This window comes from Dendrobium catenatum, unplaced genomic scaffold (genome assembly GCF_001605985.2).
Source record: "Dendrobium catenatum unplaced genomic scaffold, ASM160598v2 fragScaff_scaffold_698, whole genome shotgun sequence".
NCBI classification, from domain to species: Eukaryota; Viridiplantae; Streptophyta; class Magnoliopsida; order Asparagales; family Orchidaceae; genus Dendrobium; species Dendrobium catenatum.
In genome coordinates this window covers 213,940-236,586 of record NW_021319160.1, presented here as the reverse complement: position 1 = coordinate 236,586, position 22,647 = coordinate 213,940, and the positions used below count along the sequence as shown (strand labels likewise).

At 32.4% G+C, this 22,647-nt stretch overlaps 1 protein-coding gene across 1 annotated transcript; it reads left to right on the top strand.

Moving 5' to 3' along the window:
* Positions 1 to 3,451: 3,451 nt before the first annotated feature.
* On the top strand, positions 3,452 to 11,435 carry LOC110116228 (respiratory burst oxidase homolog protein C). Its single transcript, XM_020849725.2, has 10 exons — positions 3,452 to 4,306; positions 4,394 to 4,553; positions 4,717 to 4,765; positions 5,264 to 5,377; positions 5,961 to 6,779; positions 6,870 to 7,081; positions 7,414 to 7,516; positions 7,614 to 7,696; positions 8,306 to 8,823; positions 11,193 to 11,435. The coding sequence occupies exons 1-10, from the start codon at positions 3,721 to 3,723 to the stop codon at positions 11,300 to 11,302; spliced, it is 2,754 nt and encodes a 917-aa protein (XP_020705384.1). The 5' UTR covers positions 3,452 to 3,720; the 3' UTR covers positions 11,303 to 11,435.
* The last annotated feature ends 11,212 nt before the right edge of the window (positions 11,436 to 22,647 follow it).

The following is a 22,647-nucleotide window of genomic DNA, read 5'->3' as shown; positions in this document are numbered from 1 at the left end:
TATCATACAATACTATTAGTGTAATCCAGACTCATCCAACAAGATCGTTCAGATGAACTGTTCAACTTTTATACATTTTTGTACAGTACAATCATAACATCATATGATATAAACTACAAAAATTCTTTCTATTCATTTGGGTTGATCCTTCGGACGGCCAACCTCGTACATGGGCTATCTTTAAAGACCGTGTACATCATATGATATGATTAGTACAAAAATCATGGATTTCATTTGATAAAATATCTAAGACGGCCAATTTCATACATGGGTAATCGTATAGTATGAACTACATCATATAGTACAATTGGTCACAATAATTATCCATGATTTGATTGCTTGTATCGGGAGATTAATTAAGAAAGATTTTAATTATGGTATAAAGAATAAACTAAATTGTATGTTATGATCAGCATATAATTAGTATCTTCCTTAACCTCTAGCAATTAAGATTTTGACAGAGTACAACAGATCATACATTATGAATTAAAATCATACATTATAAAATCAAATTGTATAGTACGAAGATAAAATCATATAGTACAAATTTCTTAAAAAACAAAACTCTCTCAAAAATATTTTTATCTCTCCCCATATATGTGTGCAAGGTTACTCAGCAATGATATCCACTCAACTACATGATATAACAGAAGAAAGGAAAAAATACATTATAAAATAAAATTTAACTATAACCCTAGTCTTTCCAGTCTTGAGCTGATCATAATGACAAGTGATCAGTGGAGTCATTTCCTGAAATATTAGTACTCACAAAAATAAAACAAAATATCACATAAATAAGATAAAATAGTATCTTACACAATAATATTTGTTATCATCAAAATCATAATGCTTAAATTAGGATTGCAATAATTATTTATATGGTCCTGGCACTATTACAATTATTATTATCGATACTAATTTAGTACTGATATTGGTTACTATTCTAACATAGTGACTATAGTTGACTTATTATGTAAATGACTTATTTATTAATTAATTGATATTATAGATCGATTGATTGATTAATTGGAGTTTTATGATTAAATATTGACAAACTAATTATGATGTGTGATATATTATAGACCTATTAATGAGTGGTACATATAATAGATATTGATATATATATATATATATATATATATATATTTCCTCTTATGATTTAAAGCATATTATTCTCTTTTACCTTGTATTGATTTCAGTTATAAAATTTTGGTTATTTGTTGGGCTATATGTTCATTACATTATTTTATATATTTTCAGGAAATGATAAGAATCCTGCAAAAGTTAAGAAACCAAAACGCTCTAGTTAAATGGCTAAAATGAAAAATAGAGGCAAATCTTCCACTATAAATCTCGAGGCTTAACATTGACATACATGATATATAAGATACATTAGACTACTATATGACACATATGATGCATGATACTGATATAAATTATATACACATGATATATGATACATAAGAGGCTAACTGTTAGTTATGCAAATGCAGAGCTTAGTGCCTTAGCTTACACATAACATTTAGTTCTTTAAAGATAGTTTAATTTGCTAATATGTAAGTCTTATTTAACATAAGTGCACGTGTTATATCAAGTAATATAATGATGAGAAAAGTCTTGATGCCACGAAAAATATAAAAAATTTCTTAGGTTCACCTTTCTACCAAACTGTTAAATTTATCTAGCCTGATAATTTGAAGTGGGTGGTGCATAATAAGTTAAAAAGTTTCAAATGCAAAAAGTAAATTCATTATTTTTTTAAAAGTTCTAATTCTATGATATTTAAAAATGCATTATTGCATTAGATTGGTTTTTTACCTGTTATTGATGTGGATCGAATCATAACTACATGTCGTCTCTTTTAACCTTGTCGGAGTATTAGTTCGACGATAGTAGCCTAGTGAAAATGGTCGGGCGAAGGTCCAACAATGGATGTCAGGCATTGGAGGTTTGATGATGATCGTTGGCCTGCAACAATCGAGAAACGAAGGGTTTACTGGCGGTTATGCCCAGGTGGAGCTATGAGATATCTCAAGCCTTTAAGCTCTCTTGAATCTTTAGCTAATGGTTCCCATCATGTAGAGAGTGGAGACATATTTATAAATTTTTGGGAGTGGCATGCCCTATAAATATAAAAAAAAAAAATCTAGAGTACTCTATTGGATGGACCATATTGATTCTCTCAATCATAGATTGTCTATTTAACATTTAAGCCATTAATGATGTTGTAATTAAGCAATATTGGGCACGTTGGATTCAACTTGTTGAGTCATTCGATTCAACTATAAGCATGGAAAATTTGAAGATCAATTGGTCATTTGATTAATGCCCTGATATTTTAAAATGTGATTTAGACCCCTAATTTGGGTCCATTCATGCTCAAATTGGACTATATATTTGGTTTCATTGGATTCGTTTAATTAAGACGTTCAGTTCGATTACATGTTTGCTATAATTAGTTTTCAAATGGCAATAAATTGAATATTGGAAGTTTTTAATAAAAAAATGCCTCGCGATTCTTTCCCGATCAAGACGATCTTTGGTGATGCATCATTCATTTTTGTTGATTCATCTCACCTTTTTATTTTTTATTATGTTAGACATAATATTCTTCATCTTGTTAATGGCATGCTTCACGATAATCACACATTTTAGGATGTTTAATTGGAATTGTCTTTAAATTAAATCACACGAAACTATATTGAAAATGTTAAGTCAAAAAATAGCCAAAAAGATAAATAATGAATAATTCTAGAGTAATAAACTCTGAGATTCCAATAAAATAAGCTTGAGTACATAATTGCATCTTATAGACAAATTATCCAAAATTGTGTAAACTAAGCTCACACCTCAACCCCTTATTTATACATTTGCATTGGAGCTTGAGCATTAAGAATTGACTACATACATAGTTATACAAAACATAAGATAAAAATACATTAGTTGTACAAATCATTTTTATTAAGTCGTCACTAGGAACGACTTTATAGATAGAAATCGTTATGGACACGACTAATAGGCTACACTCGTCAGACTAGAACCAATTCTAAGATTATATAGTCACTCACTTGAGGTGACTTATATTATAAACTGACAAATCTCTTTTGAGTTGAATCTGAATTGATCGAATTAACTTTGCTTGAACCGGCTTAATTTAGTTTAAATCGTACGGCTTATCTTGAATCCCATATTTTATACATTTGAATTCACAAATGTTGATCAACATAGCTTGTTAATTGTAATATGCTTGTGCTTTGCTCCATAATAAATGAACCAAATATATAAAAAAAAAACAAAATTTAATCGGCCTCAATGTCCTTAAAAGAAGTAAGATTATTACAAAAACTAAAAGCCCGTAAAAGGAAAAGAAGAACAAAAACAAAAACTAAAGTCGCCTAAATTCCTACGCGCTCTCCTGGTCAAATAACGACGGCAATTTGCAATTTTTCACAATCCCTCACATGCGATGCAATGTACATTATACATCTCGGCGTTACGGCCGTCAGACCACCACAATTCCACTCAACTCCTCTTTTTCTACTCTCCTTCCAGAACCTCAACAGCGGACCGCTCCCCTACCCGGAAGGCGTCCCTGGTCAAAAAGCTCATTTTTTTATACTATCTCACTATATAATTCACACCAACTCCCCTCCCTTCCCCAGAGCATATCGGCAATAACCAGCTCATCTTCTTCTTCCTCGAACGTCTTATACTCACCAAATGAAGAGATTGGGCGGCTCCGAAGACGGATACCACTCCGACATGGTGGAGACGGAGAGTGTCGGCAGCGACCGAGTGGCCTATAGCGGACCGTTGAGCGGTCCGCTTAACCGGAAGGGCGGAAAGAAGAGCGCGCGGTTCAACATACCGGAGTCGACGATAGCGGGGACTTCCGCGGCGGACGACGACGCGTATGTGGAAATCACGCTCGACGTGCGCGACGACTCGGTGGCAGTGCACAGCGTGAAGGCGGCGGCGGGGGGCGAGATCGAAGACCCGGAGGTAACGCTGCTCGCGCGGACACTGGAGAAGAAATCTTCCTCGCTGGGCTCGTCGGTCATCCGGTCGGCTTCGTCGAGGTTCCGCCAGGTTTCGCAGGAGTTGAAGCGGCTCGCGTCGCTGACGAAGCGGACCGGGCCGGGGAGAATCGACCGGTCTAAGTCAGCGGCAGCGCATGCGCTCAAGGGGCTTAAGTTCATTACGAAGACGGCTGGTGGGGCGGCTGGGTGGCCGGCCGTGGAGAAGAGGTTCGATGAGCTTGCTGTGGATGGAAAGCTGTCGCGGCCTCTGTTCGGACAGTGCATAGGTATGGCTAGCTTCTTCCTTTTCAGCCTGTAATAAAGAAACAAATAATGGCAGTGATCGAAACTAAGAATGTTACTAATTGGTTCAGGGATGAAGGATTCCAAGGAATTTGCAGGGGAGCTATTCGACGCTTTGGCTAGGAGAAGAAATATCGTCGGAGATTCGATTACAAAGGCTGAACTTTGGGAGTTTTGGGAACAGATCTCCGATCAGAGCTTTGACTCTCGGCTGCAAACCTTCTTTGACATGTAAATTAATGATCTTTTTACTCGCGCATTTTCTTAACCAAATAAACGCTTAGATTTTTTTTTTTTTTTTTTTTTTTTATCTAAGGAGATATTTCTTCATTGATAAATTCAAGATTTTTATTTAGAGATTAGCCCTTTGAAATGCCAATTGGAATTATTTCAGGGTGGACAAAAATGCTGATGGCAGGATAACCGAAGAGGAAGTCAAAGAGGTGAGAAAATATAAGCTTGATTTGTTGGAAAATATTTAGCTTATTGATTAGAGTTTTCAAAATTATTATTTTTTAATTGTTTTTAAAGATAAAATTTTTAAAAATATAAATTGAAAATTTATTTTTCAAATATAAAGTTTATTTTTACAGATTATTTTTCCTTATATAAAAGCAGTCAAAAAAATTCTAAATGAAATCTTAATGATAAATTTTTTAATTTTCCACATTTATTAACACTATATAATCTAAACATTAGTATCTGTTAAACAAATAATAAAAAAAACTATCTATCAATATAAAAAAAAATTACAAATTTAAATTAAACGGAGCTTAAAATATTATATCATTTATTTTCCTATAAAGTTACAAAAAAGAAATGCATTAATGAAACCACTCTAAACTTAACGTTTTTATCATTTCTCTTCAGAGTTTTTGCAATTAGGAAAAGTATTAATTAATTTTAACCAAATTACCCATTCCTCCTTCATATATGAGCAGATCATCACCCTAAGCGCATCAGCCAACAAACTCTCAGTGATCCAGGACCAGGCCGAAGAATACGCCCGGATGATCATGGAAGAACTAGATCCTAGTAATCTCGGATACATCGAGGTACACACAAATTTCTAATCCCCTAATTTCAACGCAATTTCACATCAAAATGCTCTATTATGTGAAATCCCTCCAATAAAAAGAAGCTAAACTCTTAAATATTGACGTATTTTTGATGTAATGGTTGAAATTTCATTAAGAAATTCCAATGTTAGCCATGCTCGTGCCAGAGAAATTCTGGAATTGGGAGGATAAAAATATGAAGCCATTAAGTCGAAATAGATAATACCTCATTATTTAAGAATTTGAGCTGTTAAATACTACTTTTTATTGAGTTTGAGGTGTTAGAGCATCTCCAACCGAAAACCCAATTTTCCACTTCAAAACAAAATGTGGTAATTCTGCTCCAACCGAACTCCATTTTTCTCATAACTGTTTTTCTCCATTTCACTGGCAAATCCCGTTGACACATAAAAATTTAGCGGGTGAACAATGAGACTCCAATATTGACGTCGCACTGTTCTCCTATAAGCGACGGAATAACGACAAACAGTTGTTTGGAGTTCCATTTTAGATGCTTTTTTTTTTTTTTTTGGGAAATAAATACCGCTCTTGATATTACAATCATTGGCTTCTTCATCAGATATACAATCTAGAAACCCTTCTATTACAAGCACCAAACCAATCGGTGCGTGTCGGAACAACCAACAGCCGGAATCTAAGCCAGTTGCTCAGCCAGAAGCTAAAGCCGACGCTGGAACCCAATCCCCTCCGCCGCTACTACCAGAGCGTCAAATACTTCGTCCAAGACAACTGGAAGCGAATATGGGTGATTTCCCTCTGGCTCACCATCTGCGCCGCCCTCTTCGCCTGGAAATTCGTCCAATACCGCCGCCGCGCCGTCTACCACGTCATGGGCTACTGCGTGTGCGCCGCCAAAGGCGCTGCAGAAACTCTCAAGTTCAACATGGCGATCATCCTCCTCCCCGTTTGCCGCAACACCATTACTTGGCTTCGCAACAAGACCAAGCTGGGCGGCGTCGTCCCCTTCGACGATAATCTCAATTTCCACAAAGTGATTGCGGTGGCCATAGTTCTGGGCGTCGGGACGCACGCCATTACGCATCTGACCTGCGACTTTCCGCGGCTTCTGCACGCCAGCGACGAGGCGTACGTGCCGATGAAGCCTTATTTTGGAGACACGAGGCCGAACAACTACTGGTGGTTCGTCAAGGGGACGGAAGGGTGGACGGGGATTGTGATGGTTGTGCTCATGGCGATCGCCTTCACATTGGCGACGCCGTGGTTCCGCCGCGGTCGGTTAAGCCTTCCCGGGCCGCTTAAGCGGCTGACCGGCTTCAACGCGTTCTGGTACTCGCATCATTTGTTCGTCGTCGTCTACATCCTCCTTATCATACATGGGATCTTCCTCTACCTCAGCAAGGATTGGTACCACAAGACGGTATGTAGATACAGACACATATTGTTATTATAAGATAGATTTTTATTTTTAATTATGAGCTTCATAAACTGGCCGGGCTTGTGGTTACAGACATGGATGTACCTGGCGGTTCCAGTGATTCTCTACGGGACAGAGAGGCTGATCAGGCTGTTTCGATCGAGCATCAGAGCCGTTAAAATTTTGAAGATTGCGGTGTACCCGGGCAACGTGCTGGCGCTTCATGTATCGAAGCCTCAAGGTTTTAGGTACCGGAGCGGCCAGTATATTTTTGTCAACTGTGCTGCAGTCTCCCCCTTTGAATGGTAATTCATTTTAACATAGTAGGCGTATAAAAATAATTAAAAAATCATCATAAATAAAAGATTTCATTTGGGATGATTTTATGAGGAAGCAACTTTTTAGTATAAAAATAAATTTTTTATATTAAAAAGCTGGATTAAAAAGTAGCAAGAAAGACCTTCTAAATGAAGGAGAATTAACAATATCAAATATTTATCCCACTACATAGATAGGCTATAAAAATCTCTTTTTTTTTTATTGAGTTTGATTTAGAGTCAAAGTCTCATTTTTTTCTCGATTGAAATCTTAATTAATGAAAAATGATTTTTTTTTTTGTTTGAATTGAATTGAATAGGCATCCATTTTCGATCACTTCGGCGCCACAGGACGATTATGTTAGTGTTCATATTCGGACTCTGGGGGACTGGACCAGGCAGCTAAAGGTGGTATTTTCCGAGGTGAGTGAGGATCCAAGCCCAGGCCAACTTATTTTGGTATCACAGGCGTTAATGAATACTGATGGGTTGCTTTCTATTGCTGAATCGGTCGAATTAGGTGTGTCAAAGGCCAACTGATGGCAAAAGTGGACTTCTTCGAGCTGAGTACGACGACATGGACGACCGGAGCCCCAACCAAAGGTAATAAATTTTATATCCCAAATCTTTACCATCTAAGAGATCCTTTTATTCAATTTATTTTGGGATTACTACTATATATATAAAAAACTTATATTTAGCTGATCTCACAATAAATTCAATAGCTTTTTAGCCCATCCTAATATAGACTTCATTGGAGATAGCTTTCATATTACTTAATAAAACAACTTTTTAGTATAAGATTCTTTTTATATAAGAAGATTTTATATCAAAAAATGCTTTAGAAAGCAATAAGAAAGCTGTCCCAAATAAATTCATAAATTGTATTAGAAATATCCTAATATAACGTTCAGAGGCAAATTCGGCCGCGCCACGTTACCCGAGGCCAGTTGCATCCAAGTGACATGATGTGTTCGGATTCGCCTCCGAACAATCCAGACACCGCACGTAATAATCTCTCCTCACTTGGGCTTAATTCGTTTGGGACAACTTTCTATTGCTTCTTAAAATGACTTTAAAAGGATATCTTGACATAATTTATATTAAGATAAGTTTTGCATTGCACTCTAAATTCAATATTTTTTTTTTTTTTTGAGAGTAGAATCTTATATATTTTGATGATGAACATATTATATATGGCTTATAATACAGCTTACCGAAGGTGTTGATAGATGGACCATACGGTGCGCCAGCGCAAGATTACAAGAAATACGACGTGGTTTTGCTGGTCGGACTGGGCATCGGGGCCACGCCCTTCATCAGCGTCGTGAAAGACATCGTTAATAATATGAAGATGGTGGAAGCAGAGGGGGTCGCCGACGACATCGAGGCCGGACAAAACGTCTCGTCTGGGCGGACCTTTAGGACCCGGCGAGCGTATTTCTATTGGGTGACTCGCGAGCAGGGGTCGTTCGAGTGGTTCAGGGGAGTGATGAATGAGGTGGCGGAGACGGACAAGAAAGGAGTGATCGAGCTGCATAACTACTGCACGAGCGTGTACGAGGAAGGCGACGCTCGCTCTGCGCTTATCGCCATGCTTCAGTCGCTCAATCATGCTAAAAATGGCGTCGATGTGGTCTCTGGGACTCGCGTGAAGTCCCATTTCGCTCGCCCTAATTGGCGCAATGTGTTCAAGCGCATCGCACTCAATCACCGAGGGCAACGTATTGGTACGCCTTTTTTCTTCCTTGCCTTTTCTTTTTTTTTTTTTATATTCTTGCTTAATATTTATCTTAAAAAGAATTGGATTAAAAAAAATTAGCACGAGTTAAAATTTATTATTAAAATATTAATAATTTGGATTTATTAATATATATTGTCCTTAGCAGTATATGATAGTTTTAAATGTTTTACAAGGAATCAAATTTGATAGATAATTTATAATATGATTTATCTATAAACGCGATAAGAGATAAGATAAATTATTCAAATATATATTTTGCTAAATTAAAAATGTTAAAGATGTATACTAATTTTGTCGAAATCTAAATAAAATTATATGGCATTATAAAAATGTCCAAAGCTACCTATCCTTCATTTTTGTCGATACACAATATATTATTCGAAATGTGTGGTTTAGGATTTGTTTGGGAATTAGTAAAGTTTTTTTTATTAAGATGATTGTGAAGATGATATGCTAAAATTATTATTTTTTTAGATTGCTATGAGAGAGATAAATATATTTATTTTAAAAATGTCTGAGCAACTTTTTAATAGTTATTTCATATTACTTTTTAAAGTAGTTTTTTAATTTTATATTAAAAAATTCATTTTTAGAAATAGTAAAAAAATTGATGTGTATATTATAAGCATGTTCTTTAAGAAAAAATCAAGGGAAATTTACATACATACCACTTTATAACATCCTATTTACATATCTAACACCTAAAATTTTAATATTACATGCATACCACCCTATATTATTTTAATATCAAATATACCACTTATATTTCTTTCCATCCACTCATATATTTCATTTCTACCACTCATATTTGATATGAAAATGAACTATGAGTGGTATGTATGTAATATTAATATTAAATAGAATAGTATTAAGTGGTATATATGTAAATCTCCCAAAAATCAAATAACTATTTTTTAACATATTAATAATTCTAATTATAAAAATCGCTTTCATTTCATAGTTTGGGACTTTTAAAATTTGTTTGAGATAGTTTTTTTATTATTTTATTTTTTAAATTATAATTATAATTTTATTTGATTATTGATTTGTCATTATTTTAAATAAAATTATGATGAAAAATTATTATTTTTAAAATATTTTTTCATGATAATTTTATAATTATCTTTATAAAAATTTATTCATTTTAAATAGATTATTTATCTTTTCCTGTCAACTTAAAAAAAAAAAAAGCATATATGTTAGGTCTCCACATTTGAATTATTACAAGAAAAAGGTATTGACATCTTTCAGTACGATATGTTCCGCTTTTCTCATTTCTTCTCACATGCAATACTATTAGAGTTTCTTTTTATAAAATACTCTAACTATTTGAATCATTGGTGTCATAATTTTATCATAAAATCAACTAAAATTAGATTATAGCCATATTTCTTTTCTCTTAAATCCCATTTTCAAAAAAATTATTACTTTTTAATTAAACATTCACAAAAAATTTATGCCAAAATTTTAAAATTCTTTTTGGACATTTAGGTTTTGTCTACGACCTCTCTTTTACTGTTTTTTAAAATAAAATTTTAATACAAAAATGAAAATTTATATATTAGAAAGCTATTCTAAAAAACAGTAAAAAAATTGTCCCAACTAACTCTTAAATTTAATTTGAGATTACTTTCTTATTTTTCTTTTAAATGATAAAAAATTATGTACTAAAAAATTATTTTCAAAATTATCTCAAATAAAAATTTAATCAAATAATATAAACTAATAGATTTACTCAAATTTTAGATTTTTTTAATTGATAATCAAAACTCATTAAAAGTGGATGAGCTACTATGAATCTTTTAACTCACAAAGTTTTACTCTTCATTTATGATGTGATGCTTACCTTTAATTCATGAAATCGCGGTGCCTTTAGAGCTTATACAAGTGGGACCCATTTTTTCGCACTTCTCTGCCTAAGTGGGACCCACATGTACCCAAACATCGCTGACAAGAGGTGGTGGATGGGATCGTGGAACAGAGAAATTCTTAGTGCTTGTACGTTAGGTGTTGACTTTATTCCAAATAATCTATTAACGAATATTTTGACTTTTTATTTTTAGCGCGTGCCAGCTAGCTTAGCTTAGTGAATATTTTTTCAAAAATTATTATATTCATAAGTTTATTTAAATATTTTTTCTTGTTATATTTTCAATAATTTGTAAAACAAATTGTGATAAAAAACTATTTTTTTATAATCATAATAACGAAATTGTTTTTTTTAATAATTTAATTTTATAAAATATTGTACAAATAGACTAAAATTTATATTTTTGTTTGCATTTTTTAAATGTTATAATATTTATTATTATTATTACTATTTTGATGCTAAATAAGGCAATTTTTCTTTTGCAGGAGTATTCTACTGCGGAGCTGCAACCCTTACGAAGGAGCTACGGCAACTGTCGCAGGATTTTTCGCACAGGACGAACACGAAGTTCGATTTCCACAAGGAGAACTTCTAATCCTCACCGTCCATTCTTCATTTATTACATGATCTACACCGTCTATAGTCGACGTATATATATATTAATGGATCCATTCGAGAAGGCATTGGATCCTTATATAATTATTATATAAGAGTTAATTATTCTTAGATTTTTTTTTTAGAATGATTAGTAACGAAATATGAAATTAATGTAGGTAGGATTCGATTGCAAATTTTGTCAATAATTTTTAATTTTTTTAATTAGTTAAATTAATTAACTCTCATAATTAATTAATTAAAGATTGGTCTTTTCCTTAGCTTCTTGCAAAGCTTGCTAATAAAATGTAATCTCAAATAGATTTTTGTTCTTTATTTGTTATATTTGGAAATTACTTTTTTTTTTTCCGAGTGAGAAGATAAAATGGGAGCAAAATAAGTTAAACATTTTTTATATAATTAAGTGAGATCATCATTGTAAAATGAGAACATCAAAATTTATGTAAATATTTTAGTTTAAATAAGATTTCAATTGGTATGATTTTTTTATTGTTTCTTAAAGTATAAAAATTAAGATTTTGTTTTGAGATTTTTTTTTATTGCTTCTAATTAAAGTAGCTTCTTAGTATAAAATTTTTAATTTTCGTACTTAAAAAGCTACTTTAAAAAAACAGAAAAAGCTGCCCCGAACAGAGAATAAAATTTTCGTGTTAGAAAATTGATTTAAGAAGCAATAAGTAAGCTATATTAAATGAAGCCTAAATCTATATCCACGAATGCACAAATATAGAATAATAATAACAAGTTTCAAGAGAAAATATGAAGGATTACAATTTACAAAGGTTGAGATATGATCAAAGATATTAGTCTTGAAAAAGAAAGGGGAGTCATGTAAAGAAGAAGATGATGTTGTTGCTCCAATTATTCTCTTCACCCATTATTGCCAACGACAATCTTAAGTGAGAATCAACATTCTAGAGTCAAATCTAAATTAATCAAATTTGAATGAAATTTGATTTGATTTAATCTTACAAAGTCCATACCCTCATAATGGTGTGATCAATACCCAAATGAATTCTTCAGTATCACTGAGTATTAGGTTTCATTTGGGACAGCTTTCTTACTGCATTCTAAAGCAGCTTTCTTGTAAAAAATATTATTGAATTAAAAATTTTTGTACTAAAAAGCTCCTTTAGAAAGCAGTATAAAAGTTGTCCAAAAAAAATCTTAGTTAAATATTTGGATCGATTATTCTTGTGATTAAATAGCTTTCAAGTAGCCAATTAGTGTCTCTGATAGATTAGATATGACCAGCCTACAAAAAAATTAAAACTTTATAAAAGATACATTTATTTCATTGCTATTGTCAAAATGTACTATGTACCGAAACTTAATGTGAGAAAATAACTCTCATGGTCCCTTAATTGAAACCTCTTTTCTTAATCATTAAAAAAATGAATACTAGCATGTAAAAACTCCTATTGATTTAAATTGTTTATGAAAGGATTTTAATTATATTAATATTTCAAGAAATGAATGTTTTTTATTACCTATTAATGATATTAAATTGCATTTATAAGGAGTGAGAATCATGAATAATTTAGTATAAATTTTACACCCTTGGCTGATTGAAAATTGCATGCTCAGTGTTGCTCCTTTCAGTAAGATTATCCCTCTTGTTATTTTCTTTGATATGATAAAAACAACTATTACTTCTATGATTAAAGAAGATTTACAAATTTAACATTAGTTGTTTCATTGAAAAGGAAATTCTTTTGATGTAAAAGAATGCATTCATATTGATAAAGCCTACTCATAGAATAATCATGCTACTATTTGTAGAAATTTAACACTTTAAACCTTGTACTTGTATAAATTTGTATAGGCATCATACATTATAGATATAAGACAATGAATAGAAAAAATAATAATAATTTCAAAATAAAAACATGAAATGCCATAAATTGGTATACTCTTCCTATTATTTCCTTTCAATTATAGCCATGGGCAGTAACAATCTTGCTTTACTTCTGTCAAATGACTATTTGGCATATTTCTAAAAATTTAGGCTTCATTTGGGACAATTTTTTTACTGCTTTTTGAAGTAGCTTTTTAGTATAAAAATTAATTTTTTTATACTTGAAAGCTGCTTCAAGAAGCAGTAAAAAAGCCATCCCAAACGAAGCCTTAGTTATCTTCCTTTGTATACCACACTATTGGAAGAACACATTCACATCTTAAAGTATTTTATGTTTTTAGGGTTGATAAAATAGCTAGAATGCTATGCCTCTTGTAAAATTTTCAAATTTAATTTAGAATTATAAACATATATAGATACTATATTTTATCTTAGAAAACCACCATTATTAACATTAAAAACTCTCATCTTTTTTCCTAATCTCTCTTATTCAATAAATTTGTTGAATTCATCATCTTATTTGTCTTTTTTTGGGTTCTTGTTTTGTAGATTGAATAATCATTTGGTTCAGTAACACTAATATCTTTTAATCTTTTGATTTCATCCCTTATAGTTGCAATTTTATCTATTCCCTTGTTAAATGAGGTTCCATGGTATTGGACATCTTGTAGTAATGATATATTTTCATTCAAAACATTAATAGGGACTTTTTGCTTCACTTGAATGATTTTGAATGTCTGGATCATAGTCCTTGATTAACTCTAAACACTTTATTTTTTCTTAAAGCTTTTTATGTCATGTGAATATGTATTATAAAAAAAATGTAATAGATAAACACCTAACATTTAATACTGTACAAATAGTTTTCATCTATTTATTATAATGGTTAAAATAGGTAGTGATAAATAATTGGTTGGATGATTTTTCACAGGATTCTTTAAATGTGTACATACATACATACATGCATGTGTCGCCGCTCTATCAGATTACAACATAACAAGTTTCGAAGATCTTTGGATCAACCTCTTCCCTTGTTTCTCTCATGCAAATTTGATTTCAAAGCTACTTTAAATCAACGAAAAGCTTGTCTAAGACTTCGACCAAATCTTATTTTGATGTTAAAATTTGGTGGCTAGTAAACTTGCAATCATATGCAAACCATATCTATCATAATTACCACCACATATATGTTGCTCTATTAATGGGAAAGAAATCAATAGTTGTAAGAAATCACTTCTTCTTTTCCTTCATTCAATTAAGTGTAGTAGTGAATGTCTAAGAAATGATTGGTGAAGTGATTAGAAGTTGGTAGTTTTCTTCATTAGTGGATATAGAGTAACTTCTTTGTTTGTTGTTTGAAAAATAATTTGAATGGCCAGAGGTGCTATTTGGCAATCAAAGATCCTAATAAAAAATGAACAACTAATACATATGATGATGACTACTAAGGTGGTCAAATATAAGAGGCAATGGGCTTTCCTCTATCTTTGATAAATAGAGCCAATGAAGGAATCATTTTTAAGTTTGGAATAAGTGAGTGTGTGTGTGTGTGTGTGTGTGTGTGTGTGAGAGAGAGAGAGAGAGAGAGAGAGAGAGAGAGAGTATAATAGAGAGAGAAAGAGGGTGAAGAATATTAATGAGATAAAAGTAAGGAATATTTTTTTATCTTTAGATTAGTTGACATTATCTATGTGTGCTAAATCATGGATATAAGCAAATCTCGCAAACTTTTTATAAACTTTTTTATTATAACCAAATGCATTGTTTATAACACACACAAAGATAATACCTTGAACTAGATGCCAATCATCAAGATATTTTGAGCAAGTATTAAATCTATTGCTAGTGATTCAAGATATATAATAAGAGATAAAATTTGTAATTAAGTGGGAGCATCTATAATTCAAATGGGCATTAAAAGAAAATTACTACATTAATATGATGAAGTCATAGAGTAAAATAAAAGTTATGGTAAAGGTTGTAATGTATACTATGGATGGATTAAAGCATTATGATGTCCCAACCTTAATGTTAATTGATTGGTGTACCATATAAAAATGATTCTATCTTTTAGGTTGGCATATCAAAAATTAATCTCTAGTTGGAAGATGTCATGATTTAAGGAAGCTCAATTTTCTCATATTTTTATCATGTAAGTTTATTTTCGCTTTTTTTTTTTTTAATCTATGAAAATTTTAAATAAGATTCAGATCAAATATGTTATTGATTTTGAAGTTTTGTGGATAAAAAACACATGTTTCTATTCACTACTAATTATTTTTATCTTCTAATATATTCTTCTTTATAGAACTAAAATAAAGAAATAGTTCAAAATCATCATTCATTATTCCTTCATGTAGCCAATATAAAAACCCATGTTAAAAAACTAGCTGGTGGATTGCTCGAAAAATATTTATTTTTTCTTGTTCAGTGCCATATTGAGGGATTAATTTTTTGGATGGATAAGTAACAACCATTGAAGGGGTGAAAGCGACATTAATTGGAATGCCTTATCAAGCAAAAAATTTGGTGAATACTAACCATTGAAGGGGGGTGACAATTGATGAGGTTGTCCTACATAAGATATGGATGGTGTGAGAAAAATAATTAAGAATAGAGAATTTTATCTTTGGACTAGGAGATATATGTCTCTATATGCAATTATAAATGTAAATAAATGTCAAATAACTATATAAACACTCTTATGTCATTTTCCTAGTGTTCATGCAATTTTTTTCTCCATTTTCTTGATAGTCACAGCTCTTGAGTACATGCTTTTTCTCAAAACAAATCATGATCACTTACGTAATGCATCTCTATAAATAAATGTCATAATTGGCTAATTTTATTACTCCATGGACTGCACTAATTTATTAATCAAATACTTGAAAAAATATAAATTATATAATTGAGGTACCTTGATGATATCCATGGACATGTACCTTTGGAAACTATACTAATGATATAGCCTTCTTGTCGTGAATTATGAAGATAGTGTTGTATGTAGCAAGATGCCTATGAACACTATTGAATTTCTTTAATAAATAAAATTTTGAGCCAATGCCTAAGTATGTAACTTCTATTCTTGCAGTGTAATCATATTTTGATTATTGAAACATCATCAGAAAATTCATCAATCAAGTATAAATCTTTTTTGGCAGGTTGTGATCTTCTGAGCATAATATGTTCACAACTTCTTGGTGTGTGATGTTTCTTTGAATATAACATATTCACCAATCAATCCTAGCATGTGGTGTAGTACTGGTGATCATAACATATTTTCCACTTCTTAGTTTGTCGAGTTCCTTTGAAAAGAGCATGTCCATTAATCCTTCTCAGGATATGGTGCTTCTGTGAGCATAACATTCTCCCAACTTCATAGTGTGTGATATTTAGTTGAACACAACATATTCACCAAAAAATTTTCATATTGTGTAGTGATCCTGTGAACGTAACATATTCACAACTTCTTAATGACTGGTGTTCCTTTGAATACATGTTCACCAACCCCTCCTAATGTGAGGTGCTCCTATGAGCATAACATGTTTTCCACTTGGTAGTGTGTGGTTCTCTTTCGAGCATACCATGCTCACGAACTCCTTCCCAACATGTGACATGATTGAAATTCCAACTCTTTATTATTTATCTTTCCGTTTCAATATGATCAGATGAATATTGAATTATCATTCCTCACTACTTTGATTTGTTTAGTTGGAGATTGGACATATTTACTATTCTCCTTTCATTTCAATGGTTCAATGAGATAAGGAAGACATTTGACTACTACCATCGTGTTCATTATGTCATTTTAATTCAATTGGATTTACATTGAGCTTTTCCACATCACAATTTTTATATAGTCGGGTGAAATTTTATCTACTTTATGATTGTGCCCAACTAGTTTGACCTAATCAAACATATATCTTTTTTTGGTTGGTTACTTAGTCATGAGGAGACCAATAAACAAAATTTCATGTTCTATTTATAGTAAGTTAATTTTTCTTAGATGGTAGAAAGGTTAACATAAACATATGAAGTTCTCTTATTATTCATCACATCTTTTGGAGGTCTCTTAATTGACCTCGTTTTTAGCACATACCTCATGGGACTCATTCATTCGCTTTGTAGGATAGTCCTTCATTGACTATGATAGATGTTAGCTTTGAGAGCTATCAATTGACTCAAATTTATGATTTTTTTGTGCAACCACATGTCAAGATAGGTTGAATAATTTGTGATGACCCTAATTCATCTCCATTCTTGGATAGTCCAATTTCTATTTTGTACATTGCAATATTATTTTTTATTATATGTGGGAGCACGTGTGACAAGTGTGACTACTATATGCCAAAGTTTTTACATGGTTCCATGCACATTGTTATATTTGAGTGAAACATTTGTCCATCCAAAAATCTTTGATCAGGGCTTATTCTCACAACATGGACTCAATTATTCTGTTTGGATCAAACAAATCCCACATTCAAATCTAATTTCATTTGATGTGCATTGAGGGATTGAATATATTATTATTTAAATATTATTTTATTAGATATATAATTAAATTATAATATTTGTGGCTATAAAGTAGAAAAATCTTTCATCTTAGCGTTGCACGAGTATCTAGCTCACAAATAGAGAGAAAAGAAACACCGAAATTTTATACGTGGAAAACAAAGAATGGAAAAATTACGAGGCCATGCTCAATTGAAATGAATCCACTAGGGTCTGAATAAATTACAAATAATTGATTCTTCGTTGAAGTTGAAGATGATCAGATTACAATAGTTAATGGCCAGGTTGGAATATAATGACAAGAAGGGATCATATGAAAGTCCAACCACAATCAATAGCTGGGCATAAATCTAGTTTTTAGTTGTTGGCTGGGTGGAAGTATGATGATAGCTAGTGGTTGGGTTGAAGTTCAGTAAAATTCAGATGATTGTCGGTGGTCGGGCAGTGGTCGAGGAGGAGCTTAGGGGCAAGAGAACTTTAATTTCTCTTTCTTTTCTCTCTTCATTCTCTTCATTTCATTGTCCTCCCTCAATGAAATATGAGAGATCTATTTATAATTTTTTGGGAGTGGCATTGAATTAAAATAGGAAAAAAGATCATGGACATCTTGGGAGCGTTTTAAATGGATGGCCGATATCAAATCCCTTGATCATGGACTGTTTATCGACTATTTGAGTATCTTAATGATATCATAATTTAGAGATCATAGGCTCAATAGATTTATCTTGTCAACCCACTCGATTAGATTATAAGCATTTCATGTTTGGAAATTATTTGGTTGTCTAATTTATGCTTTGAACCTTCTAAATGTGCTTCTGATCTTCAATTTGGATGCATCGGGTCTCGGATTAGGTTGAATTTGGTGTCGTTGGATTTGTTGTTTTAGATGTTCAATTTGATTATAAGTTGCTAAAGTCAAACTTTGGATAGTCCCAAATTTAATTTTGAAAGTTTTCAACTTAAATTTGTCTCAAGATTTATACCCATTCAAGATTAATTTTGGATGATATATCAATTGCTCCCCTATTTTAAGATGTCAAAGCTCCATAAGTCCAAAAATATGTGTTACAACTTCTAAGAAATTTTTTACGTAGTTTAAAACTTGAGGATAATTGAATTATGAGTGTAGAGCTCTTAATTAACTTCAAAATTGTCAAAATTGAGTATATAATATCAAAAACTAGTTCTGAGGACCTCAGAAACGTCCAAATTGGACTATTCAGCCAAAGATCGGGCCCAAAAACTATTAGTAGCCGAACTGGTATACCAGCCACCTGGCTAGTCGGTGCCGGAGGTGGGCCCACACTTGACCTGTGGTCTGAAAGGATGCACTCCTTTGCGGGGTACGATTTTGTTGTTTTGGGCGGCCAGTTATAATCGGCTGTGTAATTTTTTTTTCTACGGGCAGTATTATAGCCACCCACTTGCCATTTGTTAAAATAGTTTATTTTGTATATATTTTTATTTTTCATAATATATTTTTTTAATAACATATTTTTTAAGAATATACGTAGTAATATTCTAATTTCTCAATAATATACTCATAATATTCTTTGAATATTCTCAGAAAATTCTTTCAATGTTCTCAAAATATTTTTATTCTTGGAGTATATTCCTTCTCCCCTTTTACCTATATATACCTCCCCTAGAGGTAGGGGAGATTGCACTATTTTCTTCTTCTCTTCTCCTCCTCTAGTCTTTTTATAGTAGAGTCCTTCCATTATCGTGAATATGTGGCATCCTCTATCAAGTACAAGTGTCCCTCTTTGTGTAAAAAGAACTTTCTCTTCCTTCTATCTTCTTCATTTTTAGATTTTTTCTAACATTATAGGCTTTCCACTATATGAGATATGTGACATTCCCTATCAAGCTTCAGTGCCCCTATTTGTGTAGAAGAAGTAGCCATTACCTTTCTTTTTCTTCTCTTCTAGATTTCTTCTAATATTAGAGGTATTCTACTATCTGAGATAGAAGGCATCCCCTATCAAGTTTCAGTGTTCCTCTTGTAGGAGTCCCGATGAGAAATTTTTTTCATCCTTAAATTATCCATGATAGAAGAAGGTTAGCCACATTCTTTATCAGAGAATGGTCTAAAAATATATGATGGTAATAGCGCCCTAGAGGTGAACAAGTGATTATCAGCAGATGGGTAAATATTTGACAATAATTAAGCAGAAGTTCGATGATGGCTGGCAACCAGGTGGAAGTTTGGTGGCGATCGGGGGTAAAAACAGTGATAGTTGGCAGTCAGGCGGTGAGCTGAAGGAGATAATTGGAGGATGTGCTACTAATTGTAGTCGAGGGAGGGGTTGATTATCATTGATATGAGGTGAAGGGTCAATGGTGTACATTAGATAGAGGGTCAATGTCACACCCCAATTTGGCTCACCCTCTAACAATCAAACTGGAGTATAATAGAGAAGGAAAAAAATCTATTTAGACTCTCCTAATACTTCAACATATCAAACTCTACACTTAATAAAAGGAAGCTTGCAATGTACCTCAAGTAATATCAATTATAAATAATATAAATACAGAGCTCTACTAAAACATTTAAACTTTACTTACATACCCAAAAGTCTTTGTACATCTTACAATTGAACCTCTATGTACACCCAAAAAGTATGTACATCAAAAGAAAGATAGTCACCACTTTAGTGCCCAACGGGCTCCTTCCCCTTTCCTGCAGTACAATCACTGCTAATGAGCTATGATCCAATGAAATACACAAGCAATTTATAAGAAAAAATAGCATCATTGCTAACCATTAATTTAAAAAGTAAATTACATACTAGTAATAAGAGATGCATAATTACTTTCCATCTTATTCATTGTTCAACATTTTAAGCAATTCATATGATGGTTATAAGCTTCTACACCCTTTCAGCTTCACAATTCAAGGTTGGGTCTAGATTCTCAACTTTTAGAATTAAAGCTACTCTCTCATTCAAGGTTGGGTCTTAATTCTCAACTTCTAGAACTAAGGCTGTATGCTTACCTCGTCAGGTCTTTTGCATTTACTGGTGCGGGTTTATTCCCCATATATGCCACCTTGAATCACTTTATACTCTCTTTCATTCATGTCCATTTTTATAATCATATCAACAATTCACATATATGAATAAGTGACATAAATTGAAATAATGCTATCATAAATATAACAGATATGCATTTGCAAATGTATAAAATTTTATTATTTTATATGCATCATTTGGTATCTCACCTCATTTTCCAAGACAGTTGGGTAAACTGGTTCACCTAAAGTATTCTGATTTCTTTTCCTTTGATATACAACCTAAAATACAACTTTCTTCATTCTAAGAAATTCATATAGATAAATAGTTAAAATAAAGTAAACAATATGAAATCTTACAAACTTTACCTCAATCAAGTTCTTCTCATTCAATCTAACTTCTTTTCACTCCAAAATTCTTTCTTCACTTCTCCTTTCCTTCTTTGATGCCCACTTTCTTAATTTCTATTTCTTGCTGATTTCAATTAAAATAGTTAATTGAAAGCAGTTATATTATTTAATTGTAATGACTTAAGCAGTAATTGTGTTTAATTTAAGAAAGCACATCTCATTTTAGCATCACAATTTCTATCTTCTGTTAACATTGAAATCTTTCACATATCGACAAATACTCTCATTGATTCCATAATTACAAATATCTACACACATTATATCCAACAAATATTGAGTTTAGCAACTATTAAAGTCTACTAATTTTGAAATTCTAAGATTACATGTGATTTCCTTAACAACCCACTTCAGCCCTGGCCCTCTAGCTCCCTATTTTTCCTCTGTCGGCTGATCTCGGCATAGCAGCCGATTAACTTCCAGGGAAATGACGTGAAAGGGGATGTGTGGAAGGAGTGAGAATGAATTGATCTAATTGTTTCCCACTAAGTTATAACGACAGTTCCACTAAGTAATATAAAATTCATTCCTAATTCCACTAATTCACTCATATTTGATCACATCCATTGATTTCCTGCATTAGGAAATCAGACCATTGCATGCATAGCTTAATGTCATGGCAACAAAAAAAAGAATATGTAAAGTAATGTTTGAATGCCTATCTATATGTCATAGCTACAACCCTAGCTACAGTGATAGGAATAGATAAATGACTAATTTCTAGTTATAAAATTAAAGTACCTTAAATTAATTAACAATTAGTGACATAGGATCTAATTTGCTTAATAATTTACACATACTTTATCAAAATGTTCAAATGAACCGTATAATTTTTAATGAAACTAAATAAAAAATTAGAGGGAGTTTTTTTTGACTATTTCTGAGCTGTTTAGTATCAAAATCTAGTATTCTTTTGGGTTCTTCTATATAAGTCAAATTTTTCTGTAGCTCAATTTCATCATGTGAAATTCTCTGACGGGCATATGTAACTCATTTCCTTAGTAGTGATGCATGAAAAATGTTATGTATGTCTGACATGTCTACTAGAAGAGCAAGTCTATAAGCAACTTTTCCAATTCTTTCAATAATTTCAAAAGGTCCAATAAACCTATGACTCAATTTGCCTCCCTTACCAAATCTAGTTGTACCCTTCATAGGTTTAAACTTCAAAAATACAAAGTCACCCACTTCAAACTCTACTGCTCTGTGCTTGGAATCATAATACTTTTACTAGCGGTCCTAAGCAGCTTTTAATCTATCTTTAATTAATCTGATTTTCTCTGTAGCTTCCTCTACCAGTTCTGGGCCCATTAACTATCTTTCTCCTACCTCAATCCAAGTTAAGGGGGTTCTACTCTTTCTACCATAAAGTGTTGCATATGGTGCCATTTGTATACTGGATTGGTAACTATTGTTGTAGGAAAATTCTATCAATGTTATGTAATCTTCCTAGCTACCTTTGAAATCCAAAACACATAATCTCAATATATCCTCCAATACTTGAATGGTTCTTTCAGATTGACTATCAGTCTGA